This window comes from Labrus mixtus, chromosome 3, assembly GCF_963584025.1.
Source record: "Labrus mixtus chromosome 3, fLabMix1.1, whole genome shotgun sequence".
In the NCBI taxonomy this organism is placed as follows: domain Eukaryota; kingdom Metazoa; phylum Chordata; class Actinopteri; order Labriformes; family Labridae; genus Labrus; species Labrus mixtus.
This window is the reverse complement of record NC_083614.1, coordinates 8,315,096-8,332,103: the sequence shown is the minus strand read 5'-3', so window position 1 is coordinate 8,332,103 and position 17,008 is coordinate 8,315,096. Positions and strand designations below refer to the sequence as shown.

Genomic DNA, 17,008 nt, shown 5'->3' with positions numbered 1-17,008 from the left:
ATTCTTTCCACATCTATACCACCATATCACACCCAAACATTCATTCATAAACACACAGCCACTTATCACTATGTTTGATTCATTATGACCCCTCCTTTACAATCACTTCATGTTCACTGTCTTATCTTTTCACATTACATTTTCTGTCCCTCTGTGAAGAACCAGCTGTCAGGTTACCTCCTGAGGAAGTTCAAGAACAGTAACGGCTGGCAGAAACTCTGGGTGGTTTTCACCAACTTCTGCTTGTTCTTCTACAAAACACATCAGGTCAGCTGACTCATCATTTCTTTTAGAGAACATGACATTTGAAAAAAGGTGACTGAGGTGAGTAGAGCTGGATAAAGAGTGAAGAGTTTCCTCCTCTGTTTCCAGGACGACTTCCCGCTGGCGAGCCTCCCTCTGCTCGGCTACACGGTCAGCACTCCTGAAGAGTCTGACAGCATCCACAAGGAGTACGTCTTCAAGCTACAGTTCAAATCCCACGTTTACTTCTTCAGGGCTGAGAGCGAGTACACCTTTGAAAGGTAAATGACTTATTTCTAATTTCTAAAATGTTGTTGCAGATTTCACAAATCAGTGGAGGATAACTACAAAAAAGAACCATGTTTGTAAAATACAAAGTTTAGGATAAATCCAGTAGGCCGCTCCGGTCTGCAGTATAACATGGGCTGTAATGGCTGCAGGAAATCTTCAGCAGACTGTGCCTAATCAAATACACCTAAACATGCTTATGACTGACTACAAGCTCGTAGTTTTTATACATAGGGGTGGCTATATTATTATTAAAAAAGGATTGAGATGATTTTTTTAAGTTAAGATGCTTTAAAAAAAAAAAAAAACAGAAACAACTTTAACTTCACTCTCTTCAAAGCCATCAGACTCATTGACAAAACCAGAACTTTTGCATTGCTCTTCGTTGGAGTTCTTGATCTCTGACTGCCTCGATCTGTTAGGTTGCTTTTACACTTAAGAAATTCAACAAATATTGTGTTGAATCTGAACAAACTACTAAAAAACACAAAGTTATGAAATATCAGAAACAATTCAACAGATCAATGCAGCGGTAGACCAACAACTTCCATGTCTGAAAGGTCAAATGATTGTTTTTGTTAATTGAATTTGGGTGCTTTTAAGAAAGTAGCAGCTGTTTCTTTAAGATGAAGCACTAAACGTTCATGAACAATCTTAACCTGTCAAATGAAAAAATAAATCAACGACGTTGAGGACATATTGCAGACTTAACAGCCCATTCTTCAGCTGGTTACGTGGATATTTAATGGTGCAAATCCAAAACCTTTTGTACCCATTAATCATTTAGAAGTTATGTTGGTATCAGGCCCGTGTTTAAAAAGAAATGCTGGTATCTTCAAAGTCCTGTAAGAGCAGTTTTAAGACTCTGTGGGCTGTCTTTGTCTTCACAGATGGATGGAGGTGATCAAGAGTGCAGCCAGCACTACGGGCCGCATGAGCCTGCTCATACCTAAAGGAGGTCCCATGGAGATAAACGGAAACTGAATCAAATATCATTGATACCGGAGGCTGGGCCTCTAGGATGGCAGAAAGACTTTCAAGTCTCAGTGTAATTTTCAAAGTGATGATTTGTACCATGACTGAAGAGAGACTGAAAGATGCTGCCAGTTTAAGTGTTAACATTGATCGCATTAAGGATTTAATTCTTATGGTCTGTGCTTGTTCCTCATTAATGCTGTAAATGATAACGTTGTTCCTGTGTGCAGGATATTATGAAAGGGAGACGTGTATATTTGGATCAGATGTTTGCATGCGTAGTGCTCAACATATAGCCTGATGGAAAATAATGATATGATGATAAATGGGACCAACTCCAACACAAAGGCTTGATTTCAAGCTTTTGAAGAACTTCTCTCTACAAAGCCTGATGACTGAAGCTGCAGGTCTAGCCCAGTGCTATGACTGGCATATAGAGGATTTAGAGCATGTGGAAAATGAAGGTACAGGATAGTTGGTACTTTTGAGACAGTCAGAGATGAATGCAGGATGGAGGTGAGCAGAAGGATCATGGAAAGTTGAACCGTGTTTACAGGTAAAATTTTGGAGGCACATGGCTAGTTCTGAGCAAATCATCACATGCAAGCGTTTATATTGTTAACAAATGGATGTTTAAATTGTTCAAAAGGGAGCCGTTCTGCTTAAATCTCCCCGTTAGTCAGGCATTATTACGGCCAGTTTGGTGCTACATTTCTCTCTTCTCTTAATATCAGATGTAACCAATGTATCCTCTTTTTATTTTTTGCATAGGGATGACAGCTTGAGAGGACATGTGTAGTGTTTACTCTGTGTGAAAAGTTGCAGATTTTCCTCCTAAAAAACAAATCAGAAGAACATATTTTGATGTTTTGGTACTTACTGTGCGTCAGAAAGTTCTAGACAAATGAGATTGTTTGAGACACCAGTGATGCTTATTTAGTGACATGCAACCATGGCATTATTTGGTACCGGTATATTTTTTTGGAATAAGACTGGAATCTTTGCCCTCTGTGTGTGTGTGTGTGTGTGTGTGTGTGTGTGTGTGTGTGTGTGTGTGCGCATGTGTGTGTGAAGCCCCCTGGAGCTGTAACATTAAGGTGATGATGGAGGTTGTCTCCTAATCATCTGATATTCTGTGCGTGTGTAAGAGACTGACTGTTGCTCGGTAAACATACAGTGAGTTACTCCTATTTATTGTCCAGCATGTCGTCATGTAGTCCTCATGTTATTCCAATGAAACCCTAACTAAATAAAGTTCCCTTCAAAAGCAGATTCTGTGATTTTGTTTTTTTATATATATATATATTTTTAAATGTCTGGTAGTTAAAAAAAATAACCTAAATCTGATTAATATTCAACATTATGGGAAGACATTATGCTGCGGTAGATCATTACAATATTGAATTCTCTCTCATGACTGAAATGTTGCTGGAACAAATCGTCTTTAGTTTCCATCAGGTTTCGAAAGGAAGCCATTTTTGTTCCTGTGTTTTTCCTATAGAAAAACCTGCATTAATCCATAAAGAGAAAAAAACTTCACTCAAAGTTAGCTGGAAAATTACACTTGAAGGCGACATATTGTGACAAATCCACTTGTACAATGTTTATGAACATATATTTGGGTAACCTGAGAGTCTACTGACCCACACAATGTGAAATAAACCCATCCAGTTCTTTGTTTGTGGTCTGCATAAGTCTTACAACACAGAGACAAATGATCTGTTTCAAATTGACTCTCCTTGTGACATCACAGTGGGATTCTGGTAAAAAAAAAATTTTTTTAAATCCCCTCCCCTGGTATCTCCACTCATGAATTTCACCCCTAGCCTAGAGCAAACATTTTGCGCAGGTCTGCCATTTTAATTCTCATTGCGATGTCGACCAGGAAAACTCAGGGGGGGCTCTTTATTTAAAGAGACACACACACCTTCTAAACCTCTTTGACAAATGTAGTCGGGTATAACATGTATAACAGTTGCCTCTGAGATGACGTGAAATCGAGGTAATAATCTCACTCTCAATAAACAGCATTAAAAGGATTAGGCATTCTGGAGAAAGACTCGTCTCACTGAACATTTGCGTCATCAGATTGTCAATAACATTTGAAGACTCGGCCTGCTCGTCTGCAGTATTAACCCTCTTCTGCGTATCTGTCAGGCAGTCGTAAACAAAGCAGGGCATTCCTCAGGCATGTCCGAACAGTGTGATCAGTGGGTGGGGTGTCTTCCCCAGAAGTGACAAAATTGCTCGTCTTGCCAAGGGAATCTTTTCAAACAGTTTTCTTTGAGGGAGTGGAGAAGGCGTGGAGCTGCTACCTGTCTGCCGTCACAGTTTAAATAGCAAAAGTTAGACAAGCACAAGGAAACATTTGTTCTTGTTTTATTACATCTGTCTCCTTGTGCAGATCCAGGTTGTGCTCCTTTATGTAACACATTTGTTTCTCAATGTCTAACAAGTGTAACAACAGAAATGAGAAAGATTGCAGCTTGTTGTTTTGAATGCTCTATTGTGGTTACACAGAACTAATATGTAACAGAAGGTACATAAGATAAAACAAATCTTCCTTATTTCAAATCCTCCATAAAAGGTAGGCAGACACTTTAAGACTGCATGCTCTTACTTTATTTCCTCCTATTTAAAAGTACAACACCCCTCATACCTCATCAATTTTACTGTTCACCACAGACAAGTGACAGCTAGCCAGGATTTGTCTGATCAAATCGGTCTGACAGCCACTAAAATATTCACTCAAACATGTTATATATACACAATTATTTTTTACCAAGGCTGGCCTTTTACCCTCACTAACAGGCTTTATGCTAAGCTAAGCTAATCAGTTTATGGAATAATAGCTTCATATTTAAAGAACAAACATTAGATTGGTTATGATATATGATATGTGAAATGTTTTTGACATCCCGACTAATTCTTCTCCTATCCCAAGAGTTGCAAAAGCACAAAAAAGTAAAAGAAATATTAAAAATGTGTAATCTCGAGAAACGTATGACTGGTTATCATGGGAAAATGGGTTGACGCTAGTCCATTTAGGATTTGTATCTTTATTCTCTATTATGTGAACTCAATCTACTGGAAATGTAACACCCAACGTGTCAGTGTTTTTTAAAGTTTAAATAAGCAGAATGTCAAACTATTTTTTGACCCTTTATTGACTATTTGGCCTGATGAATGTCATTAGTGTGATCTAAGGAACCAGTGACAACACTAATGGTTTAGTTGTGTACATTCTGTTTGAACAGTCTGAACTTAGACTGGTGCTTTATCATTCAGGCACCTTTTAAAAACTCAAGGTGATAAGAGTAGGCCTTTAGCTGAGGTACTACTGGGTCATGTCCTGATTTTGTGTGTGTGTGAGAATGTGATGCATGAGTTTAAAGGGGGCGGGGGGGAGGGGCGGGGCTTGTATTAGTCCTATATCCCCGCCTTTGGACTACACAGCAAGTGCCCTTAGAAGGAAAGCCTGTCAGACTATAAACTGGGGAGCATTTTTTTCGATGCACCGCCAATCTCGAGTTCATAAAAGTCAGACATCAGATCCACTTTTCTGCTCAGTGAAACAATGTGCCTGGTTAGGATGGCGCTTTAATGATGGCGGATTAAGCCTATGAATTCACGGGTAAGTGCTTTTTAATTGCCCTTACCTTCATTATAATCGATAATGAAAGCATTAACAGGAACTTTATGGACTCCTACAGAACCTTTCTGGTCCTGTCAAACTTTTCCCTGCGTAAAAGTTCCTGGTCTCCAGGTTGGGGGTTTATATAACCTGCAGCTCTATTAGACATTGCCAGCTTTATCCAGGCTATCAAAAGATGTCCACAAACTAATCCGCGTGTTTGTTATGCAGGATAACCTCCAGAGGTCTTTATTATCTTCTGAAAGGGCAGGGAGGGGGCGTGCATACCGGAGAGAAGTGTCCGCTGTGAGAGGCGGTGGAGGCGGGGAGGAGAGCAGCGCAGTCCTCGGTGGATGACAGGGGGGCATGGAGATGTTGCGCCGCTCCTCTGTGTTTGCTGCTGAAGTTTTTGACCGCTCTCCCACCGACAAGGAGCTGGTGTCCCAGGCCAAAGCACTGTGCAGGGACTACATTCATTCCAGGCTGAACCGTGCCGGCATTGGCTGGTCTAAACCTGAACATGGACTGGCTGCATCAGGTGGAGTGCTGGGAGAGATATCGTCGATACTATTATGGCTGGGTAAGTTTAGGAAACCAAACAAACACCAAGCGGACCAACCTTATTGGCTACATTGATATGGGGAAGTTATACAGTTTTCCTGTGATATTCCTGCATATGGAATAACTATTGTAATTTTTTATGTAGGCTAAACAAAAGTTTTCTTTGAATACTTTTATTCTAAAACAAAAATTTAAATTTAAAGTTGTCAAAACGTTTTATTTAAAGACAAACACAAACATTATCTAAGTTAATGCACTTAAACTTAAGTGACCCTACAATCGTTTTTAAAAAATGGCTTGATTGGCCACATTGCTGTTGCTTATAATACTGCTGACAATGGATCATTTTATTTAAAACAATTTAATTAAGTAATTTTGTTAAGAAAGAGGTATAGTAATACATTTGCACATCCATAAAGGTGCAAAGTCATGCAGTTCACAAGTATCAAAGAAAATTTCTATTATTGCTCCAGGTTGAGAATTATTTTTATTTTCAGCAATATTGGCAGACAGTCAATCTTTATTTGTATAGGGCCAATTTATTACAAATGTTATCACAAGACACTTCACAAAAGAGCAGGTAAAATACCTTCTTTATATGTGTGAATTTAATTGTTAACAGTGTTAGTAAATACAGTATACAAGAAAATACACCTTAAATCAAACATTGGAAAATACTAGACTTGTCTTTTGTACAGAGTGAGGACCTTAATATTTCATGGTGATGGTACTGCTTGACATGGATCTCAGTATTCATAAATATGTGGGCTTATCTTTCATTTCCACTGAAATACCTCAAGGTGGTTCCAGGGATTCCCTGGAATATCAAGGACACAGTTTCATTTAAATCATATTTCATTATTTGGATCACTGCCCAGAATTAAATAAAAACTATGTAGACTTCAGAGTGTGAGGTTTCAATATTCCATTTGTGGTTATCACCCAAACTGCAGATAAGGTAATCATGCAATTCACTGGAAACCCAGAACTAACAAAGAGTGTTTGTTAAAAAAAAGGTAAAGTTTGCTCAGGTAAAGTTGAAATGTTTGGCAATACTTTCCTGGCGAAAGTCTCAGAATGATTTCAAAACAGGGTGGAGACACCTCTGAAGAATCCAGAGCAGAGATTAGATCAGTTACTCTTGGACTTTGTCTTTTGAAGTCTAAGCTACTAAATATGAAGTCATAGGTTACAACAACATCTACAGTTTAAATAAGAAATACAATAATAGCTTGACATTTACGAAAATTCTTGCGAAGAGTGATGAAATCATAAATATATCACACCCATGTCTTAATAAGCAGCTGTTGACAGAAGCTGGTTAGCTTAGCTTAGCACAAACACTAAAAACAGTGGCCTGTCCACTGTTGACAAAATAGAAAAACATGTCTCAAGCTCACTATTTTACATGTTATATCATCTTGTTAGTATCAATTTCAAACACTGTGTAAAGCAACAGCCATGGTCCTTTTACTAATTTGTAGGCGGGGCAGTCCAGGTAAGAAGCAAAGACCTAGAAGTAATACCTAGAAGAGAGAGCTGTGTTAGCTGTTTCTACCTGCCGACAATCTTTATATTTAAGCCACATGGCTACCTGTTTGTTAGCTTAACAATACGAAGACACTGAAAAATGGAGGAAAAGCTGGCCTGACTCAATAAAACACTAAAGACAATACACACCTAAAGCGTACTCATTCACATTTTACTTACTGTTTGTTATCTGCTGTTACACCTTGCTTCCACTCACTATAAAAAGTTAAGCTAACAAGCTCTGGCCATATAGCTTAGCTTAGCAAAAAGACTTGAAACAGGGGGTAACATCAAGGAGGCCTGGTTACATTTGGGAGTGCAGTTAATTTTAACAATATGTACCTTGCCCCACTTATATAAAGTTGAGACCATCGCTCTACATCAGCCTGCAGACTGTCCAATAGGGGTTAAAGTTTATTTTTAATCAAATCAGACAGAAGTGAGTGAAATGGGACAATATGATCTTAGAGGAAGAGCCAGTTCACTTTATATCCAGAAATGGATGAAAACTTGTCAATAATCAGAACAGGGAAGTGAGGGAGTGTTCAGGATGTAAGACAAACCAAAGCATGTTGTCTGCATATAGTATAAGTTCATGACATCTGTCATCAATTAGTATGAGAGAGGGTCCCTCTTGTCTGGTGCCTTTAACCCTAACCCAAATGGAGGGGAGATAATGCTAACCTGCTATTTTATCAAGCCACCATTTGCATTTGAAACAGCTAGCCTGTCTCTGCTCAAAGATAAAAAAGTGACCAGACTTGAAAGCTCATTTAATTCACGTTGTACCTGTTTAGTTTGAGAGTACAAGGTGGTAATTGCTGAACTGTCCTCTTGACAAGGCTGCTGATGGTTGCTAATGCAGTCAACTTTCAGTTTTAAGATAAAGGATGTGTTAATGTTTCTTTCAAAATGAGCAGTCATCTTTCAACTGTGTGTTTAAACAGTGTCATTTTTCACTGATCGTAGTTTCTTCTGTTTTTGGCCAGGTGATGAGTTGGAGTACCTTCGACCCAACGTTTATCGCAACGTAGCGAGACAGCTGAATATAACCGTGGCGTCAGAGAGTGTTGTGTCAGATGCCTTCCTGGCTGTGGCTGCTGACATTTTCTCCACAGGTAGGAGGCCACAACTAAATATCGTAATGTTCTTTAAATCAAGTCATGCATCTCAACCCACCCCATGGGAAGTGGTTAGATAATAATATCTTACAGCTACACATTTGTATGGTTAAAAACAAAGGAAGATAAAAGAGCCTTTGTCTTTTCAGAGAAGTTGTTCTGTTGTCATTGTGAAGGAGGAACTTCGAAGCTTGAGGCACAGACAATAAAAAACTTGTGTTAGTGTCACAATCATGGATTTTTTATTTGAATTACTGGAGTAGTTCCTAGTTTTTGCCCAGAAATGGAAATTACAATCTACTTCTTCATGTAGATACTTCTCAAACAAGGTGAGAAGTCTCCAGTTGGTCTGAAATATTGAGTTGCAGTCATCACCTCCTTAGAAGAAAGGAAACGTTTAGTCCATATTAGGTGAAGTTTTTACGGGAACAAGTGATTGTTACAGACAGTTTGGACCCCACCCATGGAGTTCAGACGTGAGCCTCAGCTGGTTTACTCCTCAGGGAGTATGACAAACAGTCTGCTACAAAGGTAATTAGGAAGCAAAGTTAGGCCCGCCTGGTCCTCAGTGTGTGCAGAAAAGAAACCTCAAAACATGTTAAAACTGAAAAAAACATCAACCTTCAATCGAAACATGATAGTAAGATAATGATCATGAGCTGTGTTTAGGCGGTTTGGTTGGTTATTTAGGAATTTTTAGAGTAAAACAAACTGCTGGTAGGACTTAGTCTCAGTTTATAGGTTGAAAAATGTAACCCTCAATGATTTCTGTTTAAATCTGGACAGAATAGGGCTGATAGTCAATGTCATAAAACATCTTTATTTATAAGCTCTTCTCAGAATTCATACTACAATGTGCTTTACAGAGAAGCAAGCCAATAAAAACATTTGAAAATAAAAGAGATACTAAAACAGTGTAGGCTTAAAAAGACAAAGAAAAACATACAACTTGATCTTTGCATGTAATCAGTAAAACCTTTAGATATTTGCTTAAACATACACTGTGTGCTGTGTAAAATGGATAAAAGCGGAGTGGTGTTGATGCAGTGTCCGGAGGAAGTTGGAGGCAGCAGTTTAATCACAAGATCACAAACTTGTCTATTGTGTATTAGGTCAGTCACAAATATCATGCTGCTTTTCACAGGGCAGGGACCTATAAAACCAAACATTGTGATTAGAGGCCTTTTGGGCTGGGGGCCACATTTTTGGTCCTTCTTTTTATGGATCAAATTACATAGTGTTATGTCAGAGTTGTCGCTTGTGTTTAACCCACAGAGTATTTTTTTTAGTAATGGGTGGCTGTGGCTCAGTGGTAGAGTCGATTGTCTCTCAACAAGATGGTCAGAGGTTTGATCACTTGCACATGGGCAAGACACTGAACCCCAAATTGCTCCTGCTGCTGAGTCAGCGGTGTGTGAATGTGTATGAATGGGATTTGTTAATACTGACGGATACTTTACAAAATAGCCTCTGCCATCAGGCTTTCTGGAGATTTTTCCCTTCATGACATCACAAAGGGCAGTAACCCCTCCCACTGGTGGGTGACACTCCCACAGCTAGGTGTATGTTCTGCCCTCTGAGTCTGCCTTCTCAACGTAAACAATAGGACATGGGGCAAGCAAGCTCGAGCCACCCAAGCCCTTCCAGAGGGATGTGGTCAAGAACAGCTAATAAGCATTTAAAGCTACAGACACAGAAACAGCCTGTTCTGAGCAGGGCTGAAATAGAGGGGTTTATAGACATGATCAAATACAGGATCAGAGTGGATATATAACAGGAAACTTCACAGACATGTTTTGGGGAGCTCTGAGACTTATTAAGTTGTTGAAAAGGAGGAGAATATGTGACTCTTAACAAGATCTAAGCAGAGTTGACTTACAGCTATGGGAAAATATATTTGGTTCAAACCAAATCACATCAACATTTCAAATCTTTTGAGATGTAACAAAAAATACCAGACTGAGACATTTTACATTTTATTACCTTATTCACTTACATACTTACAGCTGAAATGGCATCACCATGATATTAAAAAATAAGAGAGGGAGATGCTGCTTTAGTTTTCCATCATACCTGTTTCTTCATGCTCCTCCTAACCCCTGATCACTATAAGATATAGAAAAGTTACCCTGCCAACCTTTGTAGTTATAGTGTTTTTATTACAAGTCTCTTAGGTTTTAGTTGCCTCTGGAGTACTTTGTAACCAAAAGTTTGGTCGAAAGATAAATGTTTACTTAATCTCTGACCCACTGCTGGTTAAACAGCAGTGTCACACGTGCTTACAGTACGTAGAGTACCATCTGATAAAGAGATTGTAGGAAGGAATCAGTGCAGAGTTAGAGAAGATGGATGTTACTTGAGGCTCACTTAATCATGTACTGGACATGTAAACACTGAACAAATAGTCTGAGGACTTTTACTGTAAATGGTGCGGCAGCAAAAAACTTTACTCTCAGTGCGAACAAAGTTGGAAAAATCATCTGCTCACTGATCTACTGAGCCGTACTGCCTGCTGCCCTGAATGTTGTGTTTGGGCTGCTGCTTGTGTTTATAATTTGTTCATCAGACTTTGAAGAGGGCAGCTGACAGACTTCTCCAAAAAGTACTCCGACTCAAACAAGTACTTTACCATAATTCAAGAACCCTAAAGTTAACCAACAACTTGTTTGCATAACTTTTAGCTTTAGCGTGATTTAGAAATGTGTTCATCCATTATCAGGGCATTAAAGCTTTAAATAAAGATGAAATACATGTTGCTGCAGCAGTCCTAACGGTTGTCTCCCCTGTCAGGTGTGACGTGGGGGAAGGTGGTGTCTCTGTACGCGGTGGCAGGAGCCCTAGCAGTGGACTGTGTTCGACATGGTCACCCAGCGATGGTCCACACCATCGTCGACTGTTTGGGGGAGTTTGTTAGAAAGAGCCTGACATCCTGGTTAAAGAAGAGGGGGGGCTGGGTAAGGAAATACACCTGTTTGTGTTATGATGAAGTCTTTGGTTTGAGGCTGGTTAGCTAAAGGTGCTATTACAATATAGTTTAATTTAAAATCAAGAAGCTTGATGTAAATAAAATCTATCTTTGGATGGATTGTTAAGTTATAAAAGTGAGATAATTTCTCTGCTTAATCAAAATAAGAAATCTCTTCCTAATTTTCTAGGGCCCAATGTTGTAATTATTCCATCATCATTTCCTCTGTTTTCTTATAATGATCATCTAATGCAGGACCCTAGATTTTAATACATACATATCACAGGTATAAGAAAAAAATTATGTCACTTTTGAGTTGCTACAACAAAAATCATCATAAATATCTTTGGAATTCTTGGATAAAAAAAAGATCTATTCTGATTAAAATTCATGAAATGATAAATTAAAGCTGCAGTAAAGATGCACTTTTTAAAACGATTTGTCAAAATGTGATCATGTTCAAATTACAAGTGGCTAAGGTAAGGAGTTGAAGGAGCAAAGCTTCTTATTACTTTTTCTATTCTTATTCACACATCTTCATCTGCCCCATCATATATCGAAGTGAAATCAGAGGCTCAATGTCACATTTATTTTATCTGGAAAGGTTGTTATGAAATGAACATGACATGTGAGGGTTCACAAGTGACAACGGAAACACAACACAAAAATAATCCCAAATCCCAAATTTGAGATTTATTTAGCTTTATTTAGCCTTTTTTTTTTTATCAGAGGCTAGGGGTCCATTTTTATTTTCAGACACTTCAGATTATAGATGATGGACACTTGCTAAATAAGAAAGCCTGTGAAAACACAGTGATCCCCAAAGTGGAGCCTGTAGTTAGACAGGGAGTGGGGGGGGGGGGGGGGGGGGGGCTCAACAACAAAACAATGCACACAGTTTTTCTCTGCTGACAAAGCATGGCAACTTTTGTGAGGACTTTCAGTTAAATGTAAGGCTGAAAATGAATCTACACCAGAGCAAAGAGTGTGACTGCCAGCGTCTTTAGTGTATGTCGACATATGTTGGTTAGGGGCCTGGCAGAAAAAGTTTGGGAACCACTGGCCTAACTACAACTAAGAATGAACAATTCTTATAATCACTGCAACTCCAACATAACACGAACATGGAAAAAGGACATTTAGCTTTCGATTATCAGCTTAACATACACTGGAACAATTGCGTCAGACAGAACAGAACATGCAGCTCTTCTCCACATTTCTCTTAATGGGAAAAGTATGCAGATAAAACAGAGCTGCACAAACTCAGGCACAACAAGCCACAGTGGCTGGCAGGCTGCCTCTGTCTGTGTTCTGCTCTGCTGGAAAGAGCTCGACAAGTGAACAAATGAACGCCCTGGTGCTCAGAGACATGGCACCCAAGTCAGCTCTGTTTTGAAGAGAAGTGGAGTGTGACAAAGTGAGAGGCAGTGCATTGTATAACTGACCTCACGAGCACAAATGAGGGACCTGTTTTTCACGCTCGCTGTTCAGACTGTAACATTTCATCTCTGGGATGTGAGGTCAGCGTGTAGGAAGGGTAAGTAAGGATTTGCAGCAAAATCTGAAGAGGGAGACGTGTTTAATGTCAGGACTGACACTTTACTGCTCTCTGGGGACTTTCATTGTCTATGCAAGTCTTCTAGTTATATAACTCGAGGTATGAAGAAAGTATTGCAGAGACTACACTGTTGCCTTTGGCTTTGAAATCACATATCTGTGGGCACCCTGCACATGTTGAGACTGCAGATTCTCAGGATATTTACAAATCAGGAACACATGAGGGATTCGTACTATTTTTTTGATAGATACTGGCTTCGACTGCAGTTATTTTTTTCTTGTGTTGTAAAATTCCCCCCTGACTTATGCTGTGTATGTATCTCCTCTGCTGTTACAGGTGGATGTAACAAAATGTGTGGTGAACTCTGACCCCAGTTTCCGCTCTCACTGGCTGGTGTCTGCCGCCTGCACCTTTGGACACTATGTGAAGGCCGTTGTGTTGTACCTGCTCAGAGAGAAGTGAACAACAAAAGATGTTTTGGGACCAAACAGTTACTTTTTGAAGAGGAACAATCCACTAGGGTGTTCCCTGAGAGCTACACACCATGGGGACTTTTTTCTGTTATGCAATTGCATGGGAGAATATCTACTCTGAAGCAGGAGCTAAACCGGATCCCCTGCACTGGATTTTAAGCAGAATGATAATTAACTTAGCACCCCCACCTCCACCACTCCACTGAAGCATCCTCTGCTTTGGATCATGTTTACACTTTTTTTGCACTGAGCCATTATTGATGAACACTCGCCCTGCACAGACTTCTTCTTCCTCTTCTCATAGATTTTCTATTTATTGTCAGTAGTTCTAACATGTGTTATCACATGCTGATCATGTTTTGAACTCAGACAGGAGACCTGCGGATTTTGCTACCAGTTTAGCAGCCCCTAGTGGTTGAAATAGGCAACTACATTAGTCTTTGTAGAGCTCCTGAGGCCATTCGTGACAAATTGGTGTTTCAAACCTCACCTGGATTGCATTTATTTCCCAACAGGCAAGTGCATACTGAACATATATGCAAATGGCTGCATATTTCTTGCAACAATAGGGTGGGGTTCCAAGAAAGGGAAGGTATCTAAAATGTTCTTTTTGCTGAAGGGAATATAGTTTAAGAGGGAGGATTTTGATTTATTTTCTCACTGCAAATGTATTTCTATTCCAGCCAGAATCACAGAGGAACAAATAGAAAGAATTGTCTGCTTTAATGTGAATAATTGGAAATAGGACAACAATCCTCAGTTTAATGTTTTTTAAAGCAAACAACCAGCCAGGTTTTTAGAAACATATCTTTGTGAATAAGCACGTTTTTCCTTGAAGTCCTTCTGTGTCACAGGTCTTTGAAAAAAGTATCAAGCCTCTGGAGGGGACAAATAATATATGAGGGCTCCTCGTGTGGTCAGCAGATATCCAGATAACTGATGATATCCACACCATTACTTTCTTTAAAATGCTCTGGTCATCCAGTTAACGTCTGCTGAGCTACTTGAGTCGTGCAAATGGAGCAGTAGTGAAGAGATTACCTCTACAATCCATTTATCCCCACTCATTAGCCCATATATACAAAGCTGAATTGTTGACGGGTGATAGCCTTTGGGTTTCAAGGTTGTGTTTCAGCTGCACTTGCTCTTCATTCAGACTGTTTAAAAATAGACTACCAACAAGAAAGCTCCCAACATAAAAAATTATTATCCCTCACCTACAGATTCTTCCTTCTATACAGATCTCACAACAGCATTGATGAAAACACTAAATGAAACGTTAAAAGTGACATTTTTCGAGTTGTTGCCAATTTGTAATATTAAAAAGTAAAGTCAACCAAACATTTAAAATACATTTTAAATGCTTAAAACATTGTGGTACACCATCTTTAACTCTTTATGTGTCACCACTTTAAGCTATAATATAGTGAAATAAGTCGTCAGTATTTACTCGTCAAAGTCATTTTCACACAGTCCCTTATAGTCTGTTTAATTGAAGCTACTTCACTACATACATAATGTACAGACTGTCACCAGCACCAGACGTTTAATGTTCCCTATGAGGCGTTGTATCATACTGTATGCTGTAACCGCAGTAGGTCTTAGTATATTTGTTCTGTGTTAGAGCACTTTGATAACATTTCACTTTGAGAGATTTTAGTCTGTGAATAATTTCACTTTTTTTTGTGATAAGATGTAGCACAAGAAGTCATAGAAAATAAACTGATGTCTGTGACTCACCTGCAACTGTAAATATTCAAAATAAAAGTTCTTACAATGATGTCTTCTGCTCTAAATGTTATTCAGAAGCATCGATACTGTCTCTGAAACATATCTACATGCAATCATTCTTTCAGCAATATCCTCCTGTCTCTCGATCTGGTCTCTTACTACAAAAGAAACCATTGAAGCTATAGTCTGTATAATAGAGCTCATGGAAACCTCCCCCTTACGATCGTCACTGTACTGTGCTTTCTCGCTGTAACACCATGACTTGAAGAATTATACAAACGTTCACGCCATGAAGTTTTACAATCAGATGCATAACAACTTTTTTTGGGGGGCTTTTTGTGCCTTTATTGTAGAGATAGTACAGTGGATAGAGTCAGAAATCAGGGAGAGAGAGTGTGAAATGACATGCAGGAAAGAAGCCACAGGCCGGATTCAAACCCGGGCTGCCCGCTCTGAGGACCACAGCCTCCATACATGGGGCGTGCGCACCAACCACTGCGCCACCAGCGCCCCCAGATCCATAACAACAACTCGTCTCCAGAACATAGTGCTCTAGTTCTAAGATCCAACACAAGCCAGGATCACTAGATCACTCTCCGAGCAATGTTCCCAGTACTGGCAGCGGTCTACAGGAACAGCTCTGGTAAGAGATGAGAGGTCGTTCTTTCATACATACACTAAAATCTGGAATAAGGTCCCATATCATATAAAGACAACGACCTCAGTGAAGCATTTCAAGCAGGCATATTTAAACCACCTGATGAATCGACAAAATTGTAATCACTGGTTTAACTAATATATGTTGATTTCATCCCCTCCCCCACAACTCTGTTCGTCTGTGTTGCTGTTACGTCTGATTGTTGGTTGTGTTTTTTTGTCTGATGTGATCTTTGTCTTTATGTGCTGCACAACAGGAACCTGCTGTGAACCAGTTTGAACTGAGTCGGGCCCGTTAAGCTGTAACTTTGGTAAAGTTACTTTTAATCTTTTCCTGTATAATAAATGAAATTAAATGATTCAAGATTCAAGATTCAAGATTCAAGATTTTTATTTGTCACATGCTCATACAGATGTGTAGTGAAATGTAAAGACTGTTCCGCAAGGCCATGCAATAAACACTCAAATTACTAATACAATGAAATAATGAAAAATGATGAAAATAATGAAATAATAAATGAAATAATAACGATGTAAGGTAAGCAGTGAGGCATCACATTTCTCCAAACACTGAAGTCTTGAAACATGTAAGTGCACAAGAAAACAACAACCTGAACTGTGTTGAGGAAATGACCTCGAGGCCGTTGCATTTGGACAGCAAACCCGGCCTGTGAGTATCTTTCAGACCACTAGAGGGCACTAAAAACACATTTTATGAAGTGATGAAACGTCTGAAATCCCTCAGACTGCTGCACAGTGAGAGGCTGTGTCATCCATAAAAAGACAAGATGGTTCAGAGGTTTTACACAACATGATTTGGCCAAGTTTAAAGATCAACATGTCACATTTGTACGAATGAAGCTGGAGACTGTCATACAGGACAAAGACCTCACCTGCCATCACAGTTCCTCATCCGAGGACGACGAGAGCTTATTTTCACTGTCTTCATGCTCCCTCAGTACAGCATCAATCCGCTTATTTAACTATTTGTAAGCTTAGATGTATCTCTTTTCAGAAATCTGTTTTCTCAGTAATTTTTCATGGAGTTGAGATCTTTCTGTGTTTTGTTGTCTAGAGAAAAACTGTACGCCTCTGTAAGAAAAACCTAAAGGATAGGTGTCAGTGTTTGTTAAAATCGATCCATCCACAAAAATAAAAATAATCTATTGGTAAGATATATTTTAGGCTCTCCCAGACAAACAAACAAACAAAAAAGCAAACAAACACACATCTTATATCACATAAAACAAGTTATCTCTTATCAAGGTTTCA

The 17,008-nt window shown here is 39.2% G+C and overlaps 2 protein-coding genes across 4 annotated transcripts in view; both read left to right on the top strand.

Moving 5' to 3' along the window:
* Window positions 1-2,778, top strand: part of farp2 (FERM, RhoGEF and pleckstrin domain protein 2) — a 31,322-nt gene extending 28,544 nt beyond the window's left edge. Inside the window, exons 25-28 of the mRNA XM_061030587.1 lie at window positions 160-267; window positions 373-524; window positions 1,422-2,538; window positions 2,616-2,778. Of these exons, the coding sequence (XP_060886570.1) occupies window positions 160-267; window positions 373-524; window positions 1,422-1,515 (354 nt within the window). The 3' untranslated portion in view covers window positions 1,516-2,538; window positions 2,616-2,778. The remainder of the gene's footprint in view (window positions 1-159; window positions 268-372; window positions 525-1,421; window positions 2,539-2,615) is intronic.
* A 2,207-nt stretch (window positions 2,779-4,985) lies between these two features.
* On the top strand, window positions 4,986-15,131 carry boka (BCL2 family apoptosis regulator BOK a). Of its 3 annotated transcripts, none has more exons than XM_061030585.1 (5): window positions 4,986-5,140; window positions 5,407-5,720; window positions 8,221-8,349; window positions 11,143-11,306; window positions 13,212-15,131. In XM_061030585.1, the coding sequence occupies exons 2-5, from the start codon at window positions 5,507-5,509 to the stop codon at window positions 13,335-13,337; spliced, it is 633 nt and encodes a 210-aa protein (XP_060886568.1). In that variant the 5' UTR covers window positions 4,986-5,140; window positions 5,407-5,506; the 3' UTR covers window positions 13,338-15,131. The 3 variants fall into 3 exon arrangements, with proteins under 3 accessions (XP_060886568.1, XP_060886567.1, XP_060886569.1); XM_061030584.1 differs by having other exon boundaries at window positions 4,997-5,140; window positions 5,372-5,720; XM_061030586.1 differs by having other exon boundaries at window positions 5,001-5,140; window positions 5,412-5,720.
* Window positions 15,132-17,008: the final 1,877 nt, after the last annotated feature.

Excerpts from the sequence above, each read along its gene's own strand:
- boka (XM_061030585.1), top strand. The coding sequence starts at position 5,507 with ATGGAGATGTTGCGCCGCTCCTCTGTGTTTGCTGCTGAAGTTTTTGAC. Across the intron at positions 5,721-8,220 it reads GTCGATACTATTATGGCTGG|GTGATGAGTTGGAGTACCTT; the intron begins GTAAGTTTAGGA and ends GTTTTTGGCCAG. Across the intron at positions 11,307-13,211 it reads TAAAGAAGAGGGGGGGCTGG|GTGGATGTAACAAAATGTGT; the intron begins GTAAGGAAATAC and ends CTGCTGTTACAG.